At 37.3% G+C, this 26,008-nt stretch overlaps 2 protein-coding genes across 4 annotated transcripts in view; both read right to left on the reverse strand.

Moving 5' to 3' along the window:
- Positions 1-26,008, reverse strand: part of LOC117572796 (neurogenic protein mastermind) — a 97,295-nt gene that overhangs the window by 35,946 nt on the left and 35,341 nt on the right. The window contains exon 1 of one of the 3 annotated variants that reach the window (XM_034255900.2): positions 2,398-2,529. The exons of 1 other annotated variant lie outside the window; for it this stretch is intronic. The gene's annotated coding sequence lies outside the window, so the exon portion shown is untranslated. Of the gene's footprint in view, positions 1-2,373; positions 2,530-26,008 lie in introns of those variants that run through there. One more of the 3 variants, XM_052005984.1, reaches the window with a different exon arrangement.
- Positions 7,236-8,278, reverse strand: LOC117572798 (acylphosphatase-1). The gene has a single exon (XM_034255903.2). It carries the CDS (start codon positions 8,189-8,191, stop codon positions 7,868-7,870), a length of 324 nt encoding a protein of 107 aa, XP_034111794.1. The 5' UTR covers positions 8,192-8,278; the 3' UTR covers positions 7,236-7,867.

Consider the following 26,008-nt stretch of genomic DNA (forward strand, 5'->3'; position numbering starts at 1 on the left):
CAGTCAACCTGTAACTTTAGGTCTTTGCTTGACACTTCAATGAATTCTTGTGAACTGCAATTCACGGCGTATGCGTAATATTTTAAATTCTCTAACGGCAAACGCCCCCCTCATTTGTGATAAAGTAATGTGAGGACGAGGGGGGCTGGGGAAGATGTTGGACCACGCCCTCTTTGTGCATGCTTGCATTACATTTTCCATACTATTAATTTTTTTGCACATTATAAGAAATTTCGCGCTTGGCCAGAAACAAAAAATAAATAAAAACAACGTCAAGATTAATTCAGTAAAAGTGGGAGAAAAATAGCAAGCAAAGATGCAAAGTAGCCGACTAACCAATACCCTAACATATCAAATACTTGTATTCATCTTATCAGTATGGTAAAAATTTCTAATTCTTTTCATAAAAATTAAATTTTAATAGATTAGTAAAATATTTTTCATACTTTTGGAAACACTTAAGAAATTTCAACTGCCCCTTCAAGTCATCGACTTTTATAGGGTATTAAAAATGCATTCAAATTATAAATCATTTTTCAACTCATTTAACTGCTTGCGAAAAACTAATGAGAAATTATGATGGCAAAATTAATTTCAGCGAAATCTCAGATGTAACAACGGAGGATGCAGAACATAATAATAAGTAATTGCAATAATAATAATAAGACTCTAATGCATACAAATAATTAACAGCGACCGCATTTTCCTAGAGACTTCTCAGTCTACACACACTGACTTGGCTTTTCTTCATTTTGACCATTTGCATCCAGTCAGTCAGTCAATTTTTTATTGCGTGTTGTTTCTATAATTGTTGATGTTGTTTTTCTTTTTGTTTTTCCACATTGCATGCAAAATTTTAGTGTTTGTTTGCCTCACTAACTGTATGTCTGTTTGTGATGATTTATTAAGTCCGATGGCAGAATGGTAACGAATATCGAATACTCTTACATCTTATGCGAAATTGCTAAACTGAGTAAAAAATTCACCGTATTAAATGTGTAAAATACTCTTACGTCTTATTAAAACTATATCTAAAACTTATCTGAACCAAGTCGGAATTAAAAATAAAATAATCTTTTTATTCCCACAAACACTTTTCACTTCTACCAAGTCATTCAAAATATTTAGCTAAACAAAACTTTATTATAATTTTTATCTGTTCACAAAATAATTTCCCGAAAGAATTCAAAATTTTTAACTTTTCATTAAGTTTGCACTTATTAATTCCAAACATGCTTCTAATTAATTGGTTTATTTATATCTCATTTCTTTTTGCACTTCACTTTTTATTAGCGTCTCTAGAGAAGCAGCTGAGCGAAAGAGAAAGAGAGAGAGAGAGAGAGAGAAGTCCCATAGATTGTCCGCACAATTTTCGTTGATTTATTTTGCATACTTTGATTTATGTTTTTTAATTTCGTTCGTGTTGGAAAAACTCACTGACTGACAAAAAGAGAAAGAGAGAGACGAAAACCGAGCAAGCGATAGAGATAGAAAATGAGTGGGGCCAAGGGGGAGGGAGGGGGAAACATCGTCTAATAGCTGTGCACCTAATAAATTTGCATTTGCTATGCATAATTTCTCAAAAGAAATACAAATGTCAAATAAATAAATAGGCACAACACAGCGAGAAGTTCTTCAAATGTCTGACACAACCAAAACAAACAAACAAACAAACAATTTCACAAATTTCTCGAGAATGTTTCGCACAAATTTATGCAGAATTATTTTGTGACTTTCACAGGGAAATAAACAAATAAAAATCTTAATTGCTTCCTCTAATTTGAATTTGAATAAAGAATTTTCTGCAATTTTTCAACATTTACACAGCTTTTTAATGATGTTTAAATTATATTCTTATATTTCATTTCATTTTTAATTTAAATCAGTTTTATTTTTTTACAGTTAAAAATGGTTAAACTTTTTATTTAAATTCAATTTTATTTATATTAAGAATTTCTATAAATTGAAACACTTTTCAATGAATTTAATAAATAATATTAATTATATAATTCATTTTATTTAATCACTTTAAAATATTTTAATCTATTTAAAGTTTGAAATGGTTTTATATTTATATTTTACTGTTTCACTTTAAACAAATATATTTTTTATATTCTTAAACAAGTTGGAAAAAAAGGAATTGAAAAGCACTACAAAACAAAAACGAAAACTAATGAAAATATTTTGAGAATTTTATCACTTTTTTGAAAGATTTTCATTTATGATTTTGATGTTTTGCCTTTTGTTGCCGTTGTTGTTGTTGATGTTGTTGTTGCTCAAACACTTTTTAGCCGCTTGCACTGAAAGCCACTTTAGGTTTTTTTTTATTTTTTGTTATTTATTGTTGTTGGTTCTCGTATGTTTTTATATTACTGCGGGAACACAAACAAAACGCACACCGAACGTCGCTTTTCTTTTGCTTTTCGGCTGCTGCTGCTGTTGTTGATGATGTTGTTTTTGTTGCTGTTGTTGCCGTTGCTTTTCGTTGCTGCTGCTGCTGCGGCTGCTTATTGCTGCTGTCGTGAGTCGTTTGGCAGTCGGTTTATAACTGGCACGAGCCACTGCCAGCGAAGCAGCACGAACCGAATGCGGGCAGCAGTCAGTTGACGTTGACGTCGACAGCGACGCCGGCAGCGAGAAAGTTTGCGTTTGCATTGTTGCAGCGACAGCGACAGCAGCAGCAGAAGCAGCCAAGCGAATTTTCAGCGCTGTAAAGTTCTCTGTCTGTATGAGTGTGAGTGTGCGTATGTAACTGTGGGGGTGGCTGTCAATCTGTTATGTTATGTTGTGTTCAGTTATGCTCGACTGTCGGCTGTTAGCATGTTAATAACAGAGCGCGTCGCTGCCCAATGCTAAACTTATCAGTTGAGACGTTGTCGCTGTTAAACTTTTTACAAACGCGCATTGTTGCATGTCAGCGTCGACTGCGCTGCCAGCGTCGACGATGGTTGTTGCTGCTTTCAGCTGCTTTCATGTTCAAACCAATTCGTTTGTCATTTGTTTAATGACACAAATATTTGTGCAAAGTGTTTGCATTTATGTATGTCGCGACTCGCGACTTGCGATTCAACTCAACTCAGCTTAGCTCTGAGCTCAATTCAACTCGAGTCGGTTCCCATTCAATTTCAATTTTCTTTTTGCCATTCGTAATAATGTTCTTGCTATTATTTTTTTTTTTTGGCGTCATAAAAGTTTTCCGACTTGTTTTCTTCGTTGCCAGGCAAGGCGAAATATGTAAATGTGTGTGTTGCAAAGTGTGCTATAAATTTGATTACTACATAATAGCCTCAATAATAACGCGACTAATGACAATACTTTGGCAGATGATCAAAATGGCTCGTAGCGGGTGAAGCGGAAGGCGGAGGGGGAGGGGGAGGCGGAGGAAGTGAAGTTTTGCTAGAGCTTTAGCTTTTGTTATTATGTAGAGTATTTTACTGCTGCGTGTTGTTGTAGTTGTTACTCATATTTCTGCGCGCCTCTCAGCCAAATTGAATTCCATTTGATGACTGTTAAATTAAGTTGAAATGTTTCCACCCCAACCCCCACCTTGCCTCCCCAAGATAACCCCTTGCGTGTAACTGTAACAAGGACACTCGAGTGGAGTTGAAACTTTGTGCTCTATGGCACCGATACCCAAAAGCAAAGCGAAGCGGCAACGGCCACTCAAATTTCACAACCCTCGCAACAACAACAACAACTACAATGTAAACAACTAAATAAGGAAGTGACACCGGAAGCAAATCCAGCGAATGGGGCACGGAGGGGGCTGGAGGGATGGGGCGGCAGCGACGCGTGGCTGGCAACGCGCGCGGAATGCGCAAAGGAATGTCAAAAAGCTGCCAACTCCTTGCTGCTCCTCCTCCTTCTCTCATTGCTGCTCCTTCAGAAACGGCTCAACAGTCCCCATTGAGTGCCAACTGACGCTGCGGGTGCTTTTGAGGCGGCGTTAACAGCAGCCCAAGGCAAGAATCACTCAAAAGCCTAGCTAACGAGAGAGGCAAAGGAGAGCGAGAGAGCTAGAGAATGTACTTTGAGTGCAAAAAGCATGTAAGCTACGCTCTTTTCTTCCACTGTCTCACTCTCTCTCTCTCTCTCTCTCTCTTTTCGTCACTCGGCAAGTGCCAACGACACCGGCCGGCTGAAACTAGTAAAAGCCACACCACCATTACATTCACTCTCTCCGCATACACTCACAAACACACACACTTCTCCCCTATGCTCTCACTCCGCCACGCACTTTGCAGTTTAACCTATAAAAATACCGCAGCAACAACAGCAACAGCAGGTTTCCGACTTCGACTGCAGCATAGCAAATGTTGTCGCTGCTGCTGCTGCTGTTGTGTTTCAAATTGTTGCTCATTGTCGCTGCGCGCCTGTTACGCACTCAACGAAGTTACCAACACACACACGCACACATTCACACACACCGATTACGCACACACGACTCAGGCAAAAAACAAAATCACAAATACGCTGCAGAGTTCTGTAATGTTGCTGTTGCTGTTATTGTTGACGCTGCTGCTGCTGTTGTCGCTGCTGTTGTTGTGTTGGTGGCGTTTCATTTATTTGATTTTGTTGTGATTATGCGCAGTGCACGGGCGTCGGCGTCGTCGTCTACGTCGACAGCGCACAGTGGTTGCGTCCATAGGCCAAAAATAAAAAAAGTCATAACAACAAAAATGTACGAAAAGTAAACAAATCGTTTCTAAATTGTCCAACCTTTTTCATGGCAAACTAGATTTTTCTGGATATCTAACGGTTCTTTCTAAAAATAGAATTGAAGTTGCGAGCAGGTAGTCAATTGCACAGCACAGCTTGCGCGCATCGCCAATTTTTCACAACAAAACCGAACTTTGAAGTGGTCAGTTCATTTATTACGTGTCCAAGTTTATAATATTTTTAATGAATTTTGAAGTTGAAGGTATTTTCTAAAATTTGAGATATTATAAAAAATCGTACTTGTTAAACTCTTCTTGTTATATTAATTTGAAATAATACATGTTTTTTTGTCTATATTTTGAACGTCTTTTTTATGTTTAGCTAAGGTTTTAGTAGTGACGCCACTGAATGCCACAGTTAAATTGTATATATCAATGTGTTTGTCTGGCTCTAAAGGTAATAAATGTGTAATTTTTTTTTTGCCGAAAAGTGCCGATGTGCTTACAATCATAAAAATTCTAACACCGTCTTAACATTTTCAGGGTCAGTTTTGCACTAAAAAAATTTGTTTTTTCGCTCGTGTGCTTGTTGTGCTGTTGCCCTGTCTTCGTCTTTTGAGTTTGTGTTTATTAATAGTTTTTCATTTATTAATAGTTTTGATTTATTTTTTGTTTATTCCCTTGGTTTAAACTTTAATAGGTTCTTATTTAGGGATAGGAAAACTCAAATTCAAGCAGACTTTCGCGCCCAAATGGGAATACATGTCGACCAACCAAGGAGTGGAGGTAGTGGAACTTCTAATGATGGTAATACGGCAAGAACATTTTTTAGCGATACGAAATGGTCTGCTGATATTACAGGATTGGATGAAAATGTTTTAATTAGGTGTGCGACATTACTGCAATGCATGGCATCTGGATATAAAATCAATTCGGAAAAATTTGGATGCTTTGCACTTGACACCGCACAAATGCTTATTGAATTGTATCCATGGTATTACCTTCCACCATCCGTTCACAAAGTTTTAGTCCACGGTTCTGAAATTATAAGCTATGCCCTTGTTTCGATAGGAGAGTTGTCGGAAGAAGCTGCCGAGTCTAAAAACAAGGATATAAAAAAATTTCGAGAGTTTCACACTAGGAAAACGTCTCGAGTAGACACAAATAGGGATTTATTCCATAGATTGCTGTTAACCTCAGACCCATTTATAAGTGGGCAAAGAAATTTACAATGCACAAATAAAACAAAATTATTAAGTGGTGTGCATTTTTTGCTCGATGAATAAAATAAGTGTTATATGTGAATTTATGGTTGTTTTAATTTTGGGGATTACGATTAAACCAACGTTTGTATTAAGAGGTCAAATATTGAATTTAGTCTTGGAAAAAAATTATTTTATCCGTTTGTATGGAAGCTATATGATGATACGATGTTTAGAATATTTTTATAGATTTTTGGAGTTGGAGTGGGCACTAATGAAGAAAAAACTCGAAGAGTAACTAGTTTGGTAGAAGAAAGCAGCAATATAATTTAAATATAATATATATATAGAATATATATAGTATATCTTGGATTCTAATATCAAATTTTAACACTGTAACTCCACCGGAAGAATTTTGGCGCACAATCGGCATATACGCCATAATAAGGTTATATGGGAGCTATAGGATATAGTCCTCCGATGTATCCAATTTTTTTACTATATATTCAAAATATTTTTTTAAAATTTTTGGGAAAATTTCATAACGATATCTCAACGGGAAGTATTTTTGGCCGCGGCTTCATACAAGCCCAACCACTGTGCAGCGGCGCCTACGTCAGCGATGGCGTCGCGTTGTAGCCAGCGACCCATGGAGGGCATTGAGTACTCAAAAACAATAACAACAACATGGCAAGCATATACAAAAAATGCAGCTACTGAAATGTGCGACGCTTAAATACGCTGCTAAAATACAGTTAGTTCTCAATCTAATGAAATAATATGAAAACAAAGGTAATAGACCCATATGACGTTATCAGAAGTTTAGTTTAAGTTTTCAATATTTGCAAAAGGGAGTTCCGTAAATTTCCATTTGTCATAATAATGGAGGTGTATATATATAAATATCATAATAATGAATATTATTTTGCTAAAAATATATCCAATAATATTAAAACAAAGGTAACAGACCCGCATTACATTCATAGAAGGGTTTCAATACATTCACACAATCGATTATTTGCAAATGGAATTTCTCAAAAATTACATTTGCTATAATTATATAATGGAGATCTACGCAAATTATTGAACTCAATTCATATTATGGAAAATTAAGTTGTTAACAATATATTTAATCATTTTTAAAGGGGTTTCCATAAATTCGTTGAATTGCAACAATAAATATTCGAATCTTTGCAAAAGTAAATTCTTGAAAATGTAGCTTCTTACATTAATTTGAAGGGTTGTATACATATTACTGAATTCTGTTTAAAAATTTGATTACTAAATTTATATCTTATCTTTTTAAAAACCCATACGAAATTTGAATACTCTTTATTCCAATTGCCAATTTAACATATGTATAACTTCTTAATGCTAATCTGAATTTGGAATATTTATTAGTTGTATATTATGTGAAACAAACTCATTTCATTTCTAATTCTCTGGCAACGCAATTGGCCTCAACGCTTTGGCAATATGTGGTGGCAATGGTGGCAGCAACAATAGCTGCCATTTCTATGACGCTGTTTCAGTTTGCTTATGCTGTAGATGTAGCTGTAGCTGTTGCTTCGTTGTTGCCACGTAAAAAAGAAAAGAAAAATAACTCATTGCCAGTTTGGGGCGGCGGCGCTCAACTGGAAATGCGGCCCAGCAAGAGGCTGCAGGTGTCTGTGTTGGCCGTCAGTCTGTCTGTCTATCCGTGTGTGTTTGAGCGTGTGTGTGTGTGTGTGTGCCCATGTAGCTTGGCAATGCTTAATTAGTAGCTGGCAACGAGCTTGAGCTTGAGGTTTATAAATGATGCCTCAACCCAGAGAGAGAGGGAGATGGGAAACATTCACATAAGGAAGACGCTTAAGATCTGCACTGCGTTTATTCCAGTTTTAAGCTGAGCATAACATAACATAACGATATCAATATCAGTCATCTGTCAGTCATCAATCAATCAATTTTGTCCACGCCAAAACAATAACAACTAATATCTTCCTATCTCTCTCTGTGCTCACTTGTCTAGTGATCTTCCAGCTGATATGAATGGCAGCGTATGGTGAAGTCATCGAAATTATGCACAGGTATCTCCTTGGTGGGCGTAAACTCGGCTCTCTCGATGATCGCACGCTCGCTGCCAAAGCAGAGCAGCCAGAACTTGAGCTCATTAACCTTTGGCAGCGTGCCCTCCAGCTCCCCCTGGACAGTGCCACGATCCGTGTTCATCACCCAGCCACGCACTCCATTCGATAGCGCCAACGATCGCGTTGCCCGCCTCAACTTGACGCCCTGCACCTCACCGAACACTTCGAAGCCACAGGTGAAAATCTGCTCATCCATTTGCATTAGTTTCCAAAGATTTTACCAAGTATTTCTAAAATCCTATCTAAGGAAATTCGAGAAAGTGCTAGTGATGCGCCTTCTCAGTTTGAATTTCAATAAAATTCATTTGGGAAAAAATACAGTAAACGTAAAAACAAGTAAGAAAAATGGGTAGCGGGTATCTCAACGTCGAGTACACTCGACTGTGCTACCCATTTTTAATAAAGGCAAAATATTGCGGTATCATTTTCAAAATATACCGAAAATACTAAAAAAAACTACTGAAAATATACCAAATGTTTGGTATATCGATAAAGTACACCATTCAAAATATACCATAGACGGCACAATGTGCCAGATTGTCGGCCAAAGCAACTAAGACCCCTAGTAAGTAGGCGTTTTTGCCCATACAAAAGTATGTTATTTCTTTAATAACTTCCACAATTTTTATCTGATCGCAACCAAATTTTCAGGAATCATAACTACTACAGTAATTATTGTATATACCAAAATTCGTAACTAGCTTCAAAATTACGCTTGTTATTCGATTTTGATTTTGATTTGCGGGGGCGGAAGTGGGCGTGGCAAAAATTTGAAACAAACTTGATCTGCGTGTAAAAATTGTGGAAGCTATTAAAGAAATACTTTTGTATGGGCAAAAACGCCTACTTACTAGGGGTCTTAGTTGCTTTGGCTGACAATCTGGTATATTGTGCCATCCATTTTATATTTTGAATGCGGTACTATATCGATATACCACATATACCATTTTGGTATATTGTTAGTATTTTTGTAGTATATTTGGTATATTTTGAGAACAATACAGCAAAATATATTGCTTTTATTCAAAATGGGTAGCGGGTATCTCACAGTCGAGTACACTCGACTGTAGCTTTCTTACTTGTTTTTATTTATGTTTATTATTTTTGTTACAAAAAGCAGATATATCTGTTCAAATATTGCTGATCGTTTGAGAATGGTTCCAATATTAATAAAATAAATATTAATAATTCAAATACGCAAAGACATTTTTAAGAATAGTACAACTACTTTCTGATTTTAATATGGTAATTGGATTGATAATCTAAATTGCAGACAATTATATGTATTTTAAATTTTAATGTATTTATTTTCATATACAATATAATAAAGTGATCCACTAGCAAATACCCTGTCTTCAGCAGAAGCTGACAATAAATCTGTAACTTGACCCAACTATAGAAAAGTACAAATTATTGTATTTTGTTGTATTTAATATTATTTTGTCAAGTACCTAGTCCATTGTATCACCCACCCAAATACTCCTCATATGTGACCATTGTGTTGGTGTATGTGTGTGTGAGAGTGTGGGAAAGTGATTTCTTATTGTGAGGCAAGACGGCAATGACTTGTGGATTGGGAGCGCTTTGCTTACTTAGCGAGCACCCTCCTGGCTAATCACATTGTATCATTGTATTGGCCTATCCATATCCCATATCAGCACTAGGGACTCATAAATCACATGTCGCACACGCACACGCGCACATATGCACACATACACATACACACATACAGTGATATGCCGGCAAGTTCATCTCATGGCAATCCAATCAACTGAGAATGCCGCCAAAGTTAGCAACCACCACCGTCTTGGTGGACAAATGTTTTGATGCAGCCACCCAACAAACCACCCACCCACCGAATACCCCTCCACTTCCCTTCCCAACCATTGTGACAACCACCTATAGCTGCAAAACAATAACTAGCGAGATAAACAGACAATATTTGGCGGTAATGCAAACGTCGACTTCTCTATGGCAAATATTTAATATGATATTTATGGTGAGCGCGGGCGGGCGGGCGAGCGGGCTGCAGACCAAAAGCAAGACTAAGGCAGAGTCAGAGACTGGGCAAAAAGGCTGGTGATAAATGACTACAACGACAGCGACAGCAACAGCAACAGCCACAGCGCTAGCATTAGCGACAGCGACACTGTTGCCCACCATCTCTCCACCACCTATGGCAAAGGCAAGGCAGCAGCGCAGTCGACAGCGACAGCGGCAGCAACAGCAACAGCAGCCACATACGTGCTCATTCAAATGTAACAGCACGAGCCGACGTCGCCATCACTGCCGCTGCCATTCGTTGAGCCGAAGGTGAGCAAGCCAAATCAAACAAGCCGAAGCGCAAAAATAAAACTCAACGCTTCAAGGGATTTTGTTGCTGTTGTGTTTACTGGACAGCACCGCAACTTTAGCAAACTGCGCTTCAATTGCGACGCGTAAAACTTGACTTGAGCTCAACGAACAGCAGCAACAGCAGCAGCAGAGCTCTGAGCGAGGTCAGCGTCGCTTTTAACAGCAAGAGAGCCCGAGAGTCCTCTCTCAGAGAACAGAACAAGAACGTATGCAAAGCTTAGCTTAAGCCATGCTGTTAACTGCAGCTTTTAACAGCGCTGTAGCGTTGATCCCCTCGAGTTAACAGCAATGCTTGCCTGTTAATTATCACTTAAATATAACATTTAATTGCTACTTAATTCCGACAAAGATTTCAAAAGGCGCCACAGGTATACGCACAAATAACAAAAACAAACGGAAAAGTACAGTCTACAGTTCAAAGTATTAAATATGTATGTATCATGTGCGCATATATAGAGGCATATGTGTGTATGTACGTATGTATGATTTCTAATTGAAATGCAAATGGAAAGCTAAATACTAAAATTAGCTTAAAATATAAAAGTGAAGAGGCCACGCAGCAACAACAAAATACATACACTTTTAAAGAGGGGAAAAAAACCAAACGAAACCAAACCAAAGCAAAGCAAATGAAAATTTCAACGATAATTTAAACGCAATATGTAAACACTTCAAAACTAGGCGATGATGAAGAAGAGGAAGAATGAAAACAGAACTATAAATGCAAATGTGCTGGTGTATTGCTATTTGCATTAGTATTGGTGTTGCTCTTGGTCTTTGCTATGTTGCTGCTGTAGCTGTGTGAGAAAAATGTAAAGAAACAAAACGAAGAACAAACGCAGCTGAGCAACGCGACGTCGCCATGCAATCACTGCAAACAGTCGCGCAGTCAGCGCTGATAGCAGAGCAGCTGGCCGAGGCGCAACTGCATTGGGTGGCGGCGACCAAAGCGACGTCTCTGCATTCGGCGCTTAGGTATTTCGGCTCTGCCAGCAGCGTCTCTCCACTTGTCTCGTTTCTCCACTCTTCTCTCCACAGCTTGGCTTTTAATATCGCCATACACAAGTGAAAATTGACTTTGTTTGTTTACGCGATGACACAATTCTAAATCTGTGTTTCTCTCTCTCCCTCTCTCTGTGCACTTTCTGTTCTCTCTCTCTCTCTCTCTCTCTGTTTGTTGCTGTATTTTTGTACGCTTAAACTGAGCTTTGAGGTTTACGATTTGATTATATGCCACTCTCAAAGCTTATGATTTGATTAAGTTCCAGGATAAGAACACGTCTAGAACTTGAAACTTAACCTTTCAAGGCAAACATCTAGTGCTTAACTCTCTACGTCTGTCGATTTCTTAACGAGTTGTGATTTTGCGCCATTTACTTGATTATCATTCGATAATAATCTTTAATATATATAAACACTTCAAGGAGTTCCCTCAACTCGTATTATTTTTATGCTGATTTGAAATTGCCTTCCAAATTATCCTCTTGAATATGCTTGGAATGTGCAAGCTAGTTAAGATTAAGATTAACATTATTATTCTATAAAGTTTCTAATCAGACCACTCCCACACGTTTTGCGAAAACTCTTGACTAATTTGATAAATGATAATAATAATAATAATAATAATTTGATTATTTGATGTAAAATCAAAGTCAAAGTAGAAACAATCAAATTATCTTTTAAAAGCATTCACGATTTTTGACAGATGCACCATCCGATTAATGCTCATAAATTTACATATGTATGTACAGTCAGCGCCACAAAAAAAGCCGCACTTTTAAGGGTTACGAATTTGTAACTTTCAGGGCCTGTGGTTTCATTATATGATTTCGGATTCGCCCAATTTTTTTTTTAACAAGTTAATTGATGGTATGTTAATAAAAGTGCATACCAATTTTTATTTTAAATTTGCTTTTAATATTAAAAAAAATGTTGCTTTTGGTTTCACCCTAGTTTTAAACGACTTTTCACTATTATGGCAAACTTAATGAAAAAAATCATAAAAGTAATAATAATAAAAAAATTCAACAAAAACTATTTTTTTCCAATTGAACACCATACTAACTATAAAAAAAAATGTAAATATAGGCAATTTAACATTAGACATATTTTTTTAATTTAGCTTAATACTTAGAAATGCCGCCTTTGGCCTTAATTACAGATTTTACCCTATGGGGCATAGAATCGTAAATGGAATCCAAATATTCCTTCGTTATATCGTGTATCCATACTTTTTCTATAATTTGTTTTAGCTCCTCCATAGTTTTGGGCTTTCGCTTTCTTATTTTGGCCCCCATATAGGCCCCAACATTCTCGATTGGACTAAGGTCTGGACTGTTTTCTGGCCAATCTAACGACTTAATGCCCAATTCCTCCTTCAAATTTGTTATCTTTACATAGAAAAATGTTAAATTTATCTGAATAAGTTGTTTTGATAACAATCGGACACTGAATAACTCACAGATCGGGCTCGATGGCAAGGGGTGCAGAATCATCCTGAAAAATGGGTTCTTCTTCTTCTTCACTTATGGACTCAATGCTAGGCACGACTCCACTTAAAATTATTTCTTTGTATTTTTCTGCATTGACCATACCCTGAACCATTAAAATTGATTCAGTTTTATATTTGGATATGCATCCCCATACCATAACGTACGGTGAATGCCTTACTGTGGCTATGCAGCAATTTTCAGAAAACCGTTACCCACGTCTACGGCGCACCTTGAGAATTCCATCAGATCCAATGAGATTAAATTTGGACTCATCTGAAAATAGCACTCTTGACCAATCAGAATCAGTCCAATTTGAAGAAAGAATTGGGCATTAAGTCGTTGGATTGGCCAGAAAACAGTCCAGACCTTAGTCCAATCGAGAATGTTGGGGCCTATATGGGGGCCAAAATAAGAAAGCGAAAGCCCAAAACTATGGAGGAGCTAAAACAAATTATAGAAAAAGTATGGATACACGATATAACGAAGGAATATTTGGATTCCATTTACGATTCTATGCCCCATAGGGTAAAATCTGTAATTAAGGCCAAAGGCGGCATTTCTAAGTATTAAGCTAAATTAAAAAAATATGTCTAATGTTAAATTGCCTAGATTTACATTTTTTTTATAGTTAGTATGGTGTTCAATTGGAAAAAATAGTTTTTGTTGAATTTTTTCATTATTATTACTTTTATGATTTTTTTCATTAAGTTTGCCATAATAGTGAAAAGTCGTTAAAACTAGGGTGAAACCAAAAGCAACATTTTTTTAATATTAAAAGCAAATTTAAAATAAAAATTGGTATGCACTTTTATTAACATACCATCAATTAACTTGTTAAAAAAAAATTGGGCGAATCCGAAATCATATAATGAAACCACAGGCCCTGAAAGTTACAAATTCGTAACCCTTAAAAGTGCGGCTTTTTTTGTGGCGCTGACTGTATGTGCATTTGAATTAAATTTTTCGCAGTGTATACCGCATATTTCAGATCTACAGCATTTGCATTAACATTTGCGATACTTACGTACTTTGCAGCTTAACATTACGCGTTGATGACTTTTAAAATGAAACTCACCTGCAATGAAAGAGAAAGAAAGAGAAGAATTAACAACAAATGCAGCGTAAACGCAACTCGAATGATAAATCAACTGGCTAAAAATACAATAACAATTACAACAACAGCAGCAGCAGCAATAGCAGCAGCAATAACAATTACAAAGCAACAATAACGTCATCTCCAGCGTTTACGCAAACGCTGACGGCGACGTCGACGTCAACGCAAGCGGCCAAATAAGGCAAACAATTGCAAAAATCTGCATGTGCGCGACGCCAAAACGTAGCTAAAAATATTTCTGCTCGCTTAGATATCCAAAATTAGCTGGCATGGCGAACACGATGCGACGTCAGCAGAGCAATGGCGACGCTGTCGACGTCATTGTTGAGCTGACGCTAGCGACACAACAACAGCAAACAACACTAACGACAGCGACGCCAACTGGCAGCAGGTTGGCAGAAAGTCTGCCACTGATAACGGGAAATGGCATGCCAGCACCAGCACCAGCACCAATAGCTCCAACTACTCACCCACTCTCACACACATGCACAATTACACACATTCAAGCACATACATCCATTCTCTCACTCTCTCACTGCCATTCTGGGTACTCTCTCAGTTGCCGGCACTTGCCTCCGCTCTTCATGCAGTCAGTGCTGGGCAACGCTCACGCCAAAATAAACAAAACAAATGTAAAATGCGCCCCTTTGCTAGCCACATTCCACATGCTCCCCCCTCTCGACAACCGAACGAGCCATGAAAATAAATATGTGGGCATAACAAAAAATGAAAATTGTACGCGAAATGTGCCGCAAATGGCAGCAGATTTGCCATTAAAATGTACACAGAGGCTTTACATTATACACTCAGAGAGAGCTGGAGAGCGACAGAACGGAAGAGCGAAGAGGCGAACGAATGAGCGAGTGAGTGAGTGAGTAGATGAGGGTGAGTGAGTTTAAGAAAACATAGACAAACAGTCGCAACATAACAAAAGAAATTGACAAAACACAAACAACAAGTATATGCTGTGGGGGGAAACGGTTAACATGGCGCTGTTAAGCAACAGTTAACAGCTGTTAGTTGACAGAGCGCTGATGAAGTTTCAAATTAAATACACTTAATTAACACAATTATCAACTAATTAGCGATTGAAATTTAAGATTGAATTGACAAGGAGTTGCCTAATTAATCAGTGCATATATATGTAATATAATTGGAGTGTGCAATTTCCTTAGAATCTGTGAAAATGTAAAAATTGCGCATACGTATTATAGACTAGACGGTGCTATTACTCTTGTCAGATGTCGAGCGAGTGTTGCATCTGTTTTGAAAATTAATTAATACTATATTTTACACGTAAGTGGAAAAATAAATCATCAACAATGGCCAGTGAAGTTTAAACAAAAATTACAAAAATATACAATACGGGACAAAGGAAGAGAATCATAATAAAAACCCCAACATAATTTATCAAAATATCTGCAGGATAGCAAAATTTTGCTATATGTAAGAGATATTTTGCTGACCTATTCGTGTGGATTTTATTGTAGTACAATTCGCGAAGTACATACGTAAATAATTGACTTTGACAGTGTGAAAAATAGTAAAATTACAAGAGGAAAAAAATGCATATAAATTATTTAAATGGGAATTTGTGTATACACTTGTACAAAAATGCAAGTGATAGCCAACAGCGACGTGTTGACAAATTCAATTAGCCTCGCAACAAGAGTCGGCCAATAGATGACAGCAACAACAACAACAACAACAGCAACAAAATGTGTGAAATGAAAATTGAATTATGGAAAAAAACTATTTAAATAATTAATACAATAACGTAAAAGGATATTAAAAGTAAATAATTATGTAGTTGTCCAGCATAAAGAAAGAATATTGACAAGTGAAGTTAAGAGTCACGCTGCGTATACGTGATATGAGTTACTAAAGATATTTATGTTTTAAAGCGGCACATAATTAACTCAATTATCAAAGCCGTTATTAGGAAACCACTTTAGTTATTGAAAACGCTTTCTTGTGAGTATCGGCGACAATCAACTTAATTGAATTTTGTTTTGATGCAATGCAAGACGCTTTAAGCAGCAATCGACAAGAGAGCGCGACAGCAAATTGCGAGAGAAGCCCAGCAATTGTTATACCCTGTAAGAAATTGAATGAAATGGGTGTATCTGCAGCTTAAAACCTTTTTAAATATTCAAAGTTTCCATACAGACATTGTAGAAACTTAATTGGTACTTAAAAAGATGTTTTTAATTTCAGTAAATATTTTTAATTGAAAAGCAGCTACAAACGATGCTTCTAGCTAGTCGAGTAACTTTTTGCATTCATTGCAACTGCATTGCAATTGTCTTGGCTGGCTGTTGTCAAGTGGATTTAATAGCCAAGACGAAGGCAACAACGAAAACGACAAAGACGATGACGATGACGAAGACGAAGACGACGACTACGAAGCAACGACGATGACATCGTGTACGATATTCAATTAGACGACGCCGTCGACGTTTAATGAAATTAAATTTAACTCCATTTGTTTATTTATTTTGTGTGCGCTTTCATTTGTTTATATGGCAAAAATCAGTTAACTCGATCATATCGGAAGGAGGAGAACGAAGTGCCACCAACATAAATCCCAGCAGCTTATTAGGGTCAAGTGGAAATCAGTCCACACATTAGGCAGAGGCAGCAACCAATTAACGGAGGCAGAGTCAAAAAAACAACAACTTTAAACATTTTCAATAAGCAAGTTGAGTGCCCCAAAGACAAATGTCACAAGGGATACGACGAGTGCCGCTGCCGTTGCTGCTGTAGCTGCTCCTATTATTGCAGGACATGCGCACATCACAATCAGAGGACTTTAAGCCAGGCCACAAATTGCACACACACACACACATACACAGAGACAGAGACACATTTGAAAGGGGCTTGTAATGTGGCATGTTTTGTAGATGGAGGCAAAAGGCTGCACGAATAGTAAACAGCGTTACCGTTGTTGTGCCTCAAAAACTTGGAGGAAGATAGTCGTATCAGTAGACAAGATAGTTAGGGGTTGCTATCGAGTGTTTGATGGCGTGCCCCGAGGGGCAAGAGGGGGGATAAGGGGGATGGGTGTACAGTTTACACTCAGCATATGCCCCTAGAACCTGGTTGCGCCTTTGCCTTCCCTTCTCTTTCCTTCTCTATCTCTCTCTCGTTGGGTAATGTAAACAAATTTTTATCGCTTGCTAAAGTTTTTGGCATGAGACTGAGTTAAGAATGTTGCCTGAAGAGTGGAAAGTGTGACTTTGACTCCCTCCCAGAACGCTAAATAGGCTGTTTGCGTCGTTAATAATAATAGTTATGATTACGATTACGATTATGTTGATGGTGATGAGTGACGATGAAGCAGCCTGATAGCACAGCAGGAGCACTGTCAAAATTCTTTCCCAGCATTGAGCTGGCTTCAATGTGCTGACAACCACACAAAACTCGGAAAAGTAAAAGGAGGAAAAAAATTAACAAAAGCCTGCCAAAAGTTCAAACTTATTAATTTAGTGGCAATAGTTTGAAGCACATCAGGAAAATCAAAACTTGACAAATATAAATTTAAATAGATGACAGGATAAATAAGAAGTTGTTATTTGGGAATATAAAACTGATTGATCAATCACTTGCGAGTTCATACATCTAACAAGTGCTTGAAATCAAATAAAATCGTTTAAATCTTCTAAGTTTCCAGCTTGCAGAGCGCTGTTCCTATATTGCCATCAAATTTGAATATTATAAAAGAATTCGCACAAATATTATAGTTAGTTCTATAAAATAAACATAAAATAAACTTTTTCGATAAGAGTGGCTGTACAGAAAAAAAGATACTCGATAAAGATAACTTGATTGTGGTCTGCATTTTCCAAGTATGCATTCAGAATTAAAATGACAAAATAAGACTAAACTGATACATTTATGCTATAAAATGCTCGAACAATCGAAGTTGTATTTATAATAATAATTATTATAAATACTATTCCTTTCTTGATTACTGAAAATGTTGTTATGATGAGATACAAATTTTAGAAGTTATTTCAGAAAAAAAACCTATAACTTACTACGGCTGACAATCTGGTATATTTCATATTTTATGGTATATTTTAAATGTAATACTATGTCAATATAGCCATTGTAGCCGTTGGTATATTTAAGTATAATTGAGTTACATTATTTTGGTATATTTTTTATAATACCGTACTGCATAGCATGTATCTCAGAGCCAAGCACATTCGACTTTAAAAAATTGATTTAAAACTAGGTTAACAATTAGATGCCTCACAATTCTTTCATCTTTTGCAGAAGCAAAGTCACTTCACCTAGCATGCAAAATCTGAGGGAAACTTCAAGCAAGGCAGCTGAAGTGGAGTTTGCTCGACTCTGAAATACTTAATTTACATATCAAAATTACATAGGTTAATATTCCCCTTTTTAGAGCATAGCTGCCGGGTAAAACCAACAAACAACACACGACTGCAAATCAATTAAAAACCTTCGAATAAGACAAACAGGAGGAACAACAAAAACTCGGCCCAAATTTGTTTAAAACAAATGGCGCACACACACGCTGCGTCTGAGGCTGCGGCTGCTGCCACAGATGATGGCGACTCTCAGCTGGTGAGGCAGCTTCAGCTTCTGCTCGTGCCCTGTTCATCTTGTCCTGCCTTATAGCTTCTCCCTCTGAGCCTAGAGATGGCTGCTGGCCCTAATCACTGGCAAACAAAAGTCAAATCAAAAGAGAAGCCAGGCAAGCAGCCAGGCAACAGAGGAGAGGGGAGGAAGGTTGTAGGAGGAAGAAGAGAAGCGCAGCAGCTAACAAGCAAAACGTCAACGGCGAAAACGACGACGACGATGACGACGACGACGACATCGTTGCAAGCGACTTCCAATTATTTTTTATATTTTTGCAGCAACAAAAGCAGCTGCAGCAGCTGGACGCAAGAGGAGAAAGGGAGAGGGGGGGAGATGGGGTGAAAGAAGGGGGGGCCACAAAAGTGGATTATGTGGCTGCTGTCGTATTTTTCCCGTGCTCTGTGAGAGGCGTGCGTGAAAAGTGGGAGCGGCCCGCACTCAATAACTTGGCTGACGTTTCTCCCCCATTCTTTTATCTGTTTTTTTTCTATTTGCTCTTCTCTTGCTGCACTTTTGATTGTTGGTTCCCACAGCAACAGCAGCAACAGCAACAACTACTGCAATATCATCGTGCTCTAATTGAGCAATATCTTTCGCTCAGGTTGTCGCAGAAATCAAAATCCAAAAATGTTTGCATTTATTTAAAATACTTTCGACTTTTGCATTTGCAAATTAATTAGCCAGCGAAATCTAATTGGTAAATAATTAAATAGAGCTCTGATTTCAATACCCTGCTGCACAGTGGGGCAAAAGTGCGCCGCCAGTTGATGAACAACATATATATTGAGAGTTGTTTGTGGGGCAAAACAAAGCTTTTAAGCTTCGTTGAATTTAACACACAAATACCCATACACACACACACATACCTAGACACACATACGTATACGAAGCGTCGACAACTATGTAGAGATGTAAAGATTGCGCGCAGGAGGCAACAGCTAGAGGGGTAGACAAGTGACAGCAGAAAGGGGGGAAAGAGAAGGGGAATTCTGCTGGGCACGCGTTACTCGCCATATGCGACATAGCTTCGGGGCAAGGGAGCGCAATTGGAATCTTCGGCTAGTGGGGCGGGACAACGCACACACACATAGACACACTCACACATACAGCTGACAGCGTGCCGTTGCCCACAAGCACAGTGGGCTGAACATCTACAATTATGTGGAATAGTAAAGATTGCAAGCACTTCATTTTTATTTTAGGGTTTGTGTGATTTGTATTACAGAACGTCGTGTGTAAAAAATATGTGTATTTTTGTTTAAGTAAATAAGATATTTCGATATTTGAATCATTTATTAGATATTTCGTTGGAGTTGGCAGCACTGTTCAATAAGAAGACTTAGGTAACTCGCCGATAAACGAACATTACGAACAACGTTTTCAATATCTATACCTGTCTTTCGTCTGCATTTTAAAAAGTATAGTAATAAAAAGTATAAAATAATTATTTATACAATTCTTATTTGAAGTTATCGTAATTTCGAATAGGTGAAGACTTTTTAATAATAAATTTAACAAGAATAAAAAGCTTTGCACAATATTATATCTACGATAATCTCCAAATTTGGTTATTGGTTATCTAAAAAATTACAATAACTTCATAAATGTTTTTATGCATCGCAAATAATGAAGGAAGTGTTTGTCATACATAAATAATGATGTCATTCAAGTAATAGTCAGCATTCGCGTTAATCACACGTTAAAAATTCCTCCAAACTAATTTGAAAAGAAGTAACTATTATTGAAGAGAGACTAATCGAATGAACAAGAAGAAACTTAAGATAAAAGTAAACAACTTAAAAAACAAAGATCAAAACTTAAAAAAGATTTGCATTATTATTTTAAGTGCAGAAATTCTTCATATATGTATATATTAATATAATTCATTGCAATTTTTAGTCCCTTATATATTTACAATAAAATCGTATATAGAATTAATTGAAGTCGCCCATTATTTAAGGTTTTCGTTGAGCTGTCACCACTGTGCACGTCGCACGTGTCGTATACTTGACATTACATGCGCTCACACATTCGAATTCGCTCGCACAAATGCTTATACAATTGGCTGTCTCTCTCTCTCTCTCTCTCTCTCTCTTTCACACGTTAGTGTACATCTTTCTCGCTCTGTCTTGTTTTCGCTGTGCATCTCTTTCTGGCTTCCGCTGAGCTGCGTTATGCAGACAAATTTCTATAAATTATGCATTGTGTGTGTAAACACGGCAAGTTGAATTGAAATTACGGATTTAAATGCGAACCAAAGAAATTTTATAGCCACTCACAGAATGTGTGTGATCTATGAGTATGTGCAAGTGTGTGTGTGTGTGTGTGTGTGTGTTTGTTATGACGTATTTTATGCCTTTTTATGAGTCTTATTGTTTTTACTAGTCAGCAATCAGCACTCGCATGCACCCTTAGCTACAGTCTAGCTCTAACCTCTGACCTCTCTTCCTGAACAGCTGGACAACTCTCACTGCCTCACCTCCCCTACAACCGCATTCTCTCTCTATCTCTCTTTCTCCTTTCATCTGCCGACAACCAGAACGCAGAAGAGGAACGGCAACAATCTCGTAAATTTAATTGTTTAAAGTAAATTTCGCCGCCATTCACATTGCAAAAATTGCCCCGTTGTCAGTTGTCTCTTTGGACTCCGCCTCCTCCTTTTCCTCCTCCTGCTTCGATGTGTCTTCTCCCTGCCCAACGTCATCGTTGCTGTCGTTGTCACCTTTTGAACTTCCGTTTTTTTTTGTTTTTGCCTTTTTTCCGCCCCAACGTCGTCGACTGCGGCGGCGTCATCGTCTGATACGTTTGACTGTCCGTCCGTCCGTTCGTCCAGCTCGATGTCTGTTTGTCCAGCTCGACAAAAGTTCACTCAGACGTAAATTTTTCTACATATCGCTCATTGTTGAAGCTGTCCCGCATAGTCGCAGTCTATCCCCTCCTCCCCCCTTCCCACGCCCCGTGTCACCTTTTCATCGTCTGGCCCAAGCTCGATTCATTAAACATTTCTATTTGTTGTTGCTGCTGCTGCTGTGGCATTTGTTTATTTGCAAACGTTTCGTCATCGTTGACATTGATGACGACGACGACGACGACGACGAAGTCGCTTCAGCCGCTTGTTTTAGCCGTTGTCTTAGCCACTTCCCCCCACCACCAGCAGCTGCATTTCCCTTATTGTCCTCCACTTTATTCTGACTGACTTTTGCTTTGTTTTAAACCGAATGTTTATTTATAACATTTCAGTGTAGACAACAAAAGATTGCCAATGCATGAGTGTGTGAGTGAAAAACCGCGAGAAATGCAGGAAATATTTTCTTGTTTGATAAATTATTATCGCAAAGGTTATTCACGGCTTTCCAAGATTTGTGAGAGGCAAACAAATAATAACTGTAACAATTAAGAGAACTTATTAAGTTTAGAGTTAAAAGAATACTATAAATTTGAAGTAATTTATTGAAGAATGCAACAGCATAATATCAAAATGACAAACTTCAACATGTAAACAATGTGTTTTATTCCAAGTTTTCACTTTCAAGTTACAGAAGTATTTTAAAGCTGAACTCACGCTTTTTGGTACATACAATACTACATACAGTCTTTATAATTCCTGAAAGTTTGGTTGCGATAAAAACAGATACAAATTGTGGAAGCTAATTAACAAATAATTTGATACGGAAAAAAAAACGGCTGCTACAATCGGACATTATCTGAATTATTTGGCAACTTCGCATATTTTGTACTCTATGGTATATTTTAGATGTAATAGTATTTCATTGTACCAAACATAACATTCGGTATATTTTCGTATTTTTTAAGAATCATGATTTCGTTTATTTCAAGAATAATTTCACATTGTTTATTTAACATTGTTTATCTCACAGTCGACCATGCTGAAGCTTTCGTACTTAATTTTAATAGAAAACTCAAAATCAATTGTTTTTTTTTCAAATTTCTATTTTTTTCTTTGATTTTTAGTACACAAATTGAATTAAATGATGAATAATTTCAAGTTTTTAATATATAATGTCTTTGTCATAATTTTGGAAATTTATACTATTCATGAACGACTTTTAAAAATGTAATGTCTTAATTCATCATTTTCCATTGCTGAAGCAACACACTCATAAGCTTTGAATCATAAAACCGATTTAAGTGAGCAACTTCTGGAACTTACTGAATTCCAATAAATGACTCGATGCTGCATTCTAAATTTTCAAATGGTTTTGCACATCTCATGACTATTTCCGAATACCACACGATGAGTAAATACCATAAAATAGAAGCAATCGAATCAAGAGTCTAAAATCAGCTTGAGTCAATGAGTCGCAATCAGTTGGGCCCTGGACAGTGGAAAGTGGGAGGCGTGAGGGCGACCTCAGCATCGTAATGAATAAATGAGCACACAATCAAACATACAGTCACACTCACACACACACACACACACATGTATATCTTTGTGTTTACGATGTAATTTGCCATTTCCGCTTCAGTAAAGTAATGAAAAATGTTTTGCTGCTCGGCTACGAAAATGAAAATCGCCACGAAACGCATTCGACGCCCTTTTCACTCACCCCATTTCCCTCCATTCCCATGCCATGCACCCTCTGAATCACACACACACACATAATGAGCGAGTGAGTGGTCAACAAATCTCCATTGTTCCAACTTGGCCAATGCTAATCACTAGCTAAAGGGTAGCAATATTGCGCATACGACGTGTGGCCGAGCTTCAACTCGCAGGCGACGCATTAAACGACAATCAGTTGACGTTCAATCATCGTGCAGAGAGAAAAGCTCATTACAACTGAACGCTACCCTTCCTCGTCCAATACACAACACGAATCTAGTGGGATTTAAGGGTGGTGGCCAAAGCCGATGTCATATGCAAATTGCAGGCATCAAAAATGTCGCTTCACAGCTTGAAAGCGTTCTGGCTAAGACAGCGGGCAGCCTAGTCAACGAGCCAATTTCATTGTAGGTGAAGCAACAACTAATAAGTGAGAGTCTGCACGACTTTGAGATACAGCATAAATGTTTTTAAAGAATGTATTAAAACTTAAGCTGATTTACTATAATTTTATATTTTATTTCATTTTATTCGATATGCAGCCCAAAATTCTATTATTTAATGAAGCATGTCAATAATCTCGCTTACAGCTTTCAGAATTATGACGTGCACGCAGCAAGTAACACTGATAAAATACCACATTTTATCAAAATCCGGGCACACTTTTAAATTATTTATGTAAATCAATAATTAACATAATGAAAAAGCAATATATTTACGGATAAATATTTTAAGCTCCCTTGAATTAACTTTGTTGTTTGAATTAAAAAAACACAAGCACGAAAAATAATAAGTAAGCATCAGTAATCAGCATCATATATCACACTATTTTTGTGGTACTTTTTTGTGATACTACTGCTTGTTATCCTAGTTTCCTTAGTTTCCTACTGAATGTCAAAATTAGTGATCAGTTATAAAAATTACTGATAGAAATGCGCACATTGACAACAAATTTTGTGACCTAAACTCTTATGCTTTCTGAGATCTATCAGTTGATATGAACGGACAATCAAGAATTATGAATAATATATATAGTTCTGTCTTAATACGGATTACGGATATCACACTGCCAGTCTAAGCATTTTGCGATTATCCTCAACTTATAAGCCCTTTCACCCATTTGTTATCGGGTAGCATAAAAGCGGCGCATCTAATGAAGAAAGTCTAACAACCGTTTTATTGCCACAGTGGTCAGTTGAAGCTGTTGCGCCGGTAAGGGAAATAATAGCGAGGACTCGGCACTGAAACGATGCCTTCAGGACGATGTCATTTGGTTATTATGCTGTTGATGTTGTCACATGTTGCATGAACATTACCGTTATGCTTGTTATGATAGCAATCAAGCGATGCCAGCTGCTAGAAATGTGCGTCAAGCAAAAGGAAAACATACACTATAAATGTCAACTTGCTGCAAATTGATCAGAAATTAACTTAAAGCAAATTTCGGCACCAGAAATGTATCAGTTAATAATGGATGTAACTCTCTAACTTGCAGGATTGGAAGATTCAAGATAAACAAAAAGGTATTTCAATTGCCAATATTAGACAACAATAAATATACATAAATGCTCCTCTTGTCACAGAATAAATTCTAAGCAATGCACAAAGTATAATCGTAAAGAAATGTTAAGAGATTTGAAAGATGTTAATTTATTCTGTTTTTTACTCAACAGTATATTAAGTAACATTTTCCAAATCAACAACTACAATTCACATATAAAAGTAGAATACAATTTAAGATTCATGATTGTTACTTTGCAATGAGTACTCGTAAAACACTGTAAATATCAACATATGTTAAATTGTTAAGAAATGTTAAATTGTATGTTAATTATCTGTTAAGTAACACTACGTAAGTCAACAACTGCAGCACTGTCAATATTAACATGTGAAGGAAATGTTAAATTGTATGTTAATTATCTGTTATGTAACATATTATATCCCAACAACTACAGTTCATCTGCAGCTCTCTCAATTCCGATTGTGCTTGGGGGATTTCGCAGAATTTAGTGGCTTGTTTGGGTTAATTTTACATATGACTGCATACAATGGCAGCCTGCTCAACAACAGCATTCCCCCCAAATATTGCCAGGGAAAGCAGTGGAAATCGTATTTCAAGTAATCGACACTGAACTGAGGGCTGCAAATGTAATGCGTGAGGCAAAATGTGCGAAAATTGAGAGAAGACATTACACCATAGTTAAAAGTTGGAGGAGGAGAAAATGCCGACGCTTAATGGTAACTGACGTCTGGCGCAATTGTTAGCAGTCTGCTTCCAGCCCAATCAATTGCTGGGCAGAGGACTGTTGACTGTTAAAGGTCGACAGCCGACAAATCCAATCCACACCGAAAAGTTGGTGAGGCTTTCTGGATTGGAATGGACTGAGCTGCAGGTGGATGTGAACTATGGGCTGTGGCTGCTGTTGGCATTGGCAATAAGACCCTTGGTCCAGTGACAACATTGTCAGCATTTATGATTGAGAAATTGCGGTTTGTTTAGTCAGCAACAGCAACAGCAGCAGCGTTGCCACCTAGTCGAGAGAATAGTCCTTAAAATGCAATTGTGATTTGTGCTTAGGCAAAAGCTACTTTAATTAACAGGATTAACAGCAATGAAAAGCATTACAGTTAAGTTGAGCTTTTGTTTAGTACAGTTGCCGTTGGGGCTTAATCTAGATAAATCCATCAAGTTGTATCATAGTTGCAGGCAGCAAGCAAAACAAAAAACCAAAAAAAAGGTGACAATCCCAAACTTAAATTGTCAGCTACCCACAGAGTACAAAAAACAAAAACAATAAAACAAAATACAAAAAAAAGATGGACCTTCGCTTTGAAGCATACAAATTTAATTAAATTAATTAGCTAAAATGTTAAGCGTAAGGC

Source organism: Drosophila albomicans, chromosome 3 (genome assembly GCF_009650485.2).
Source record: "Drosophila albomicans strain 15112-1751.03 chromosome 3, ASM965048v2, whole genome shotgun sequence".
NCBI lineage: Eukaryota > Metazoa > Arthropoda > Insecta > Diptera > Drosophilidae > Drosophila > Drosophila albomicans.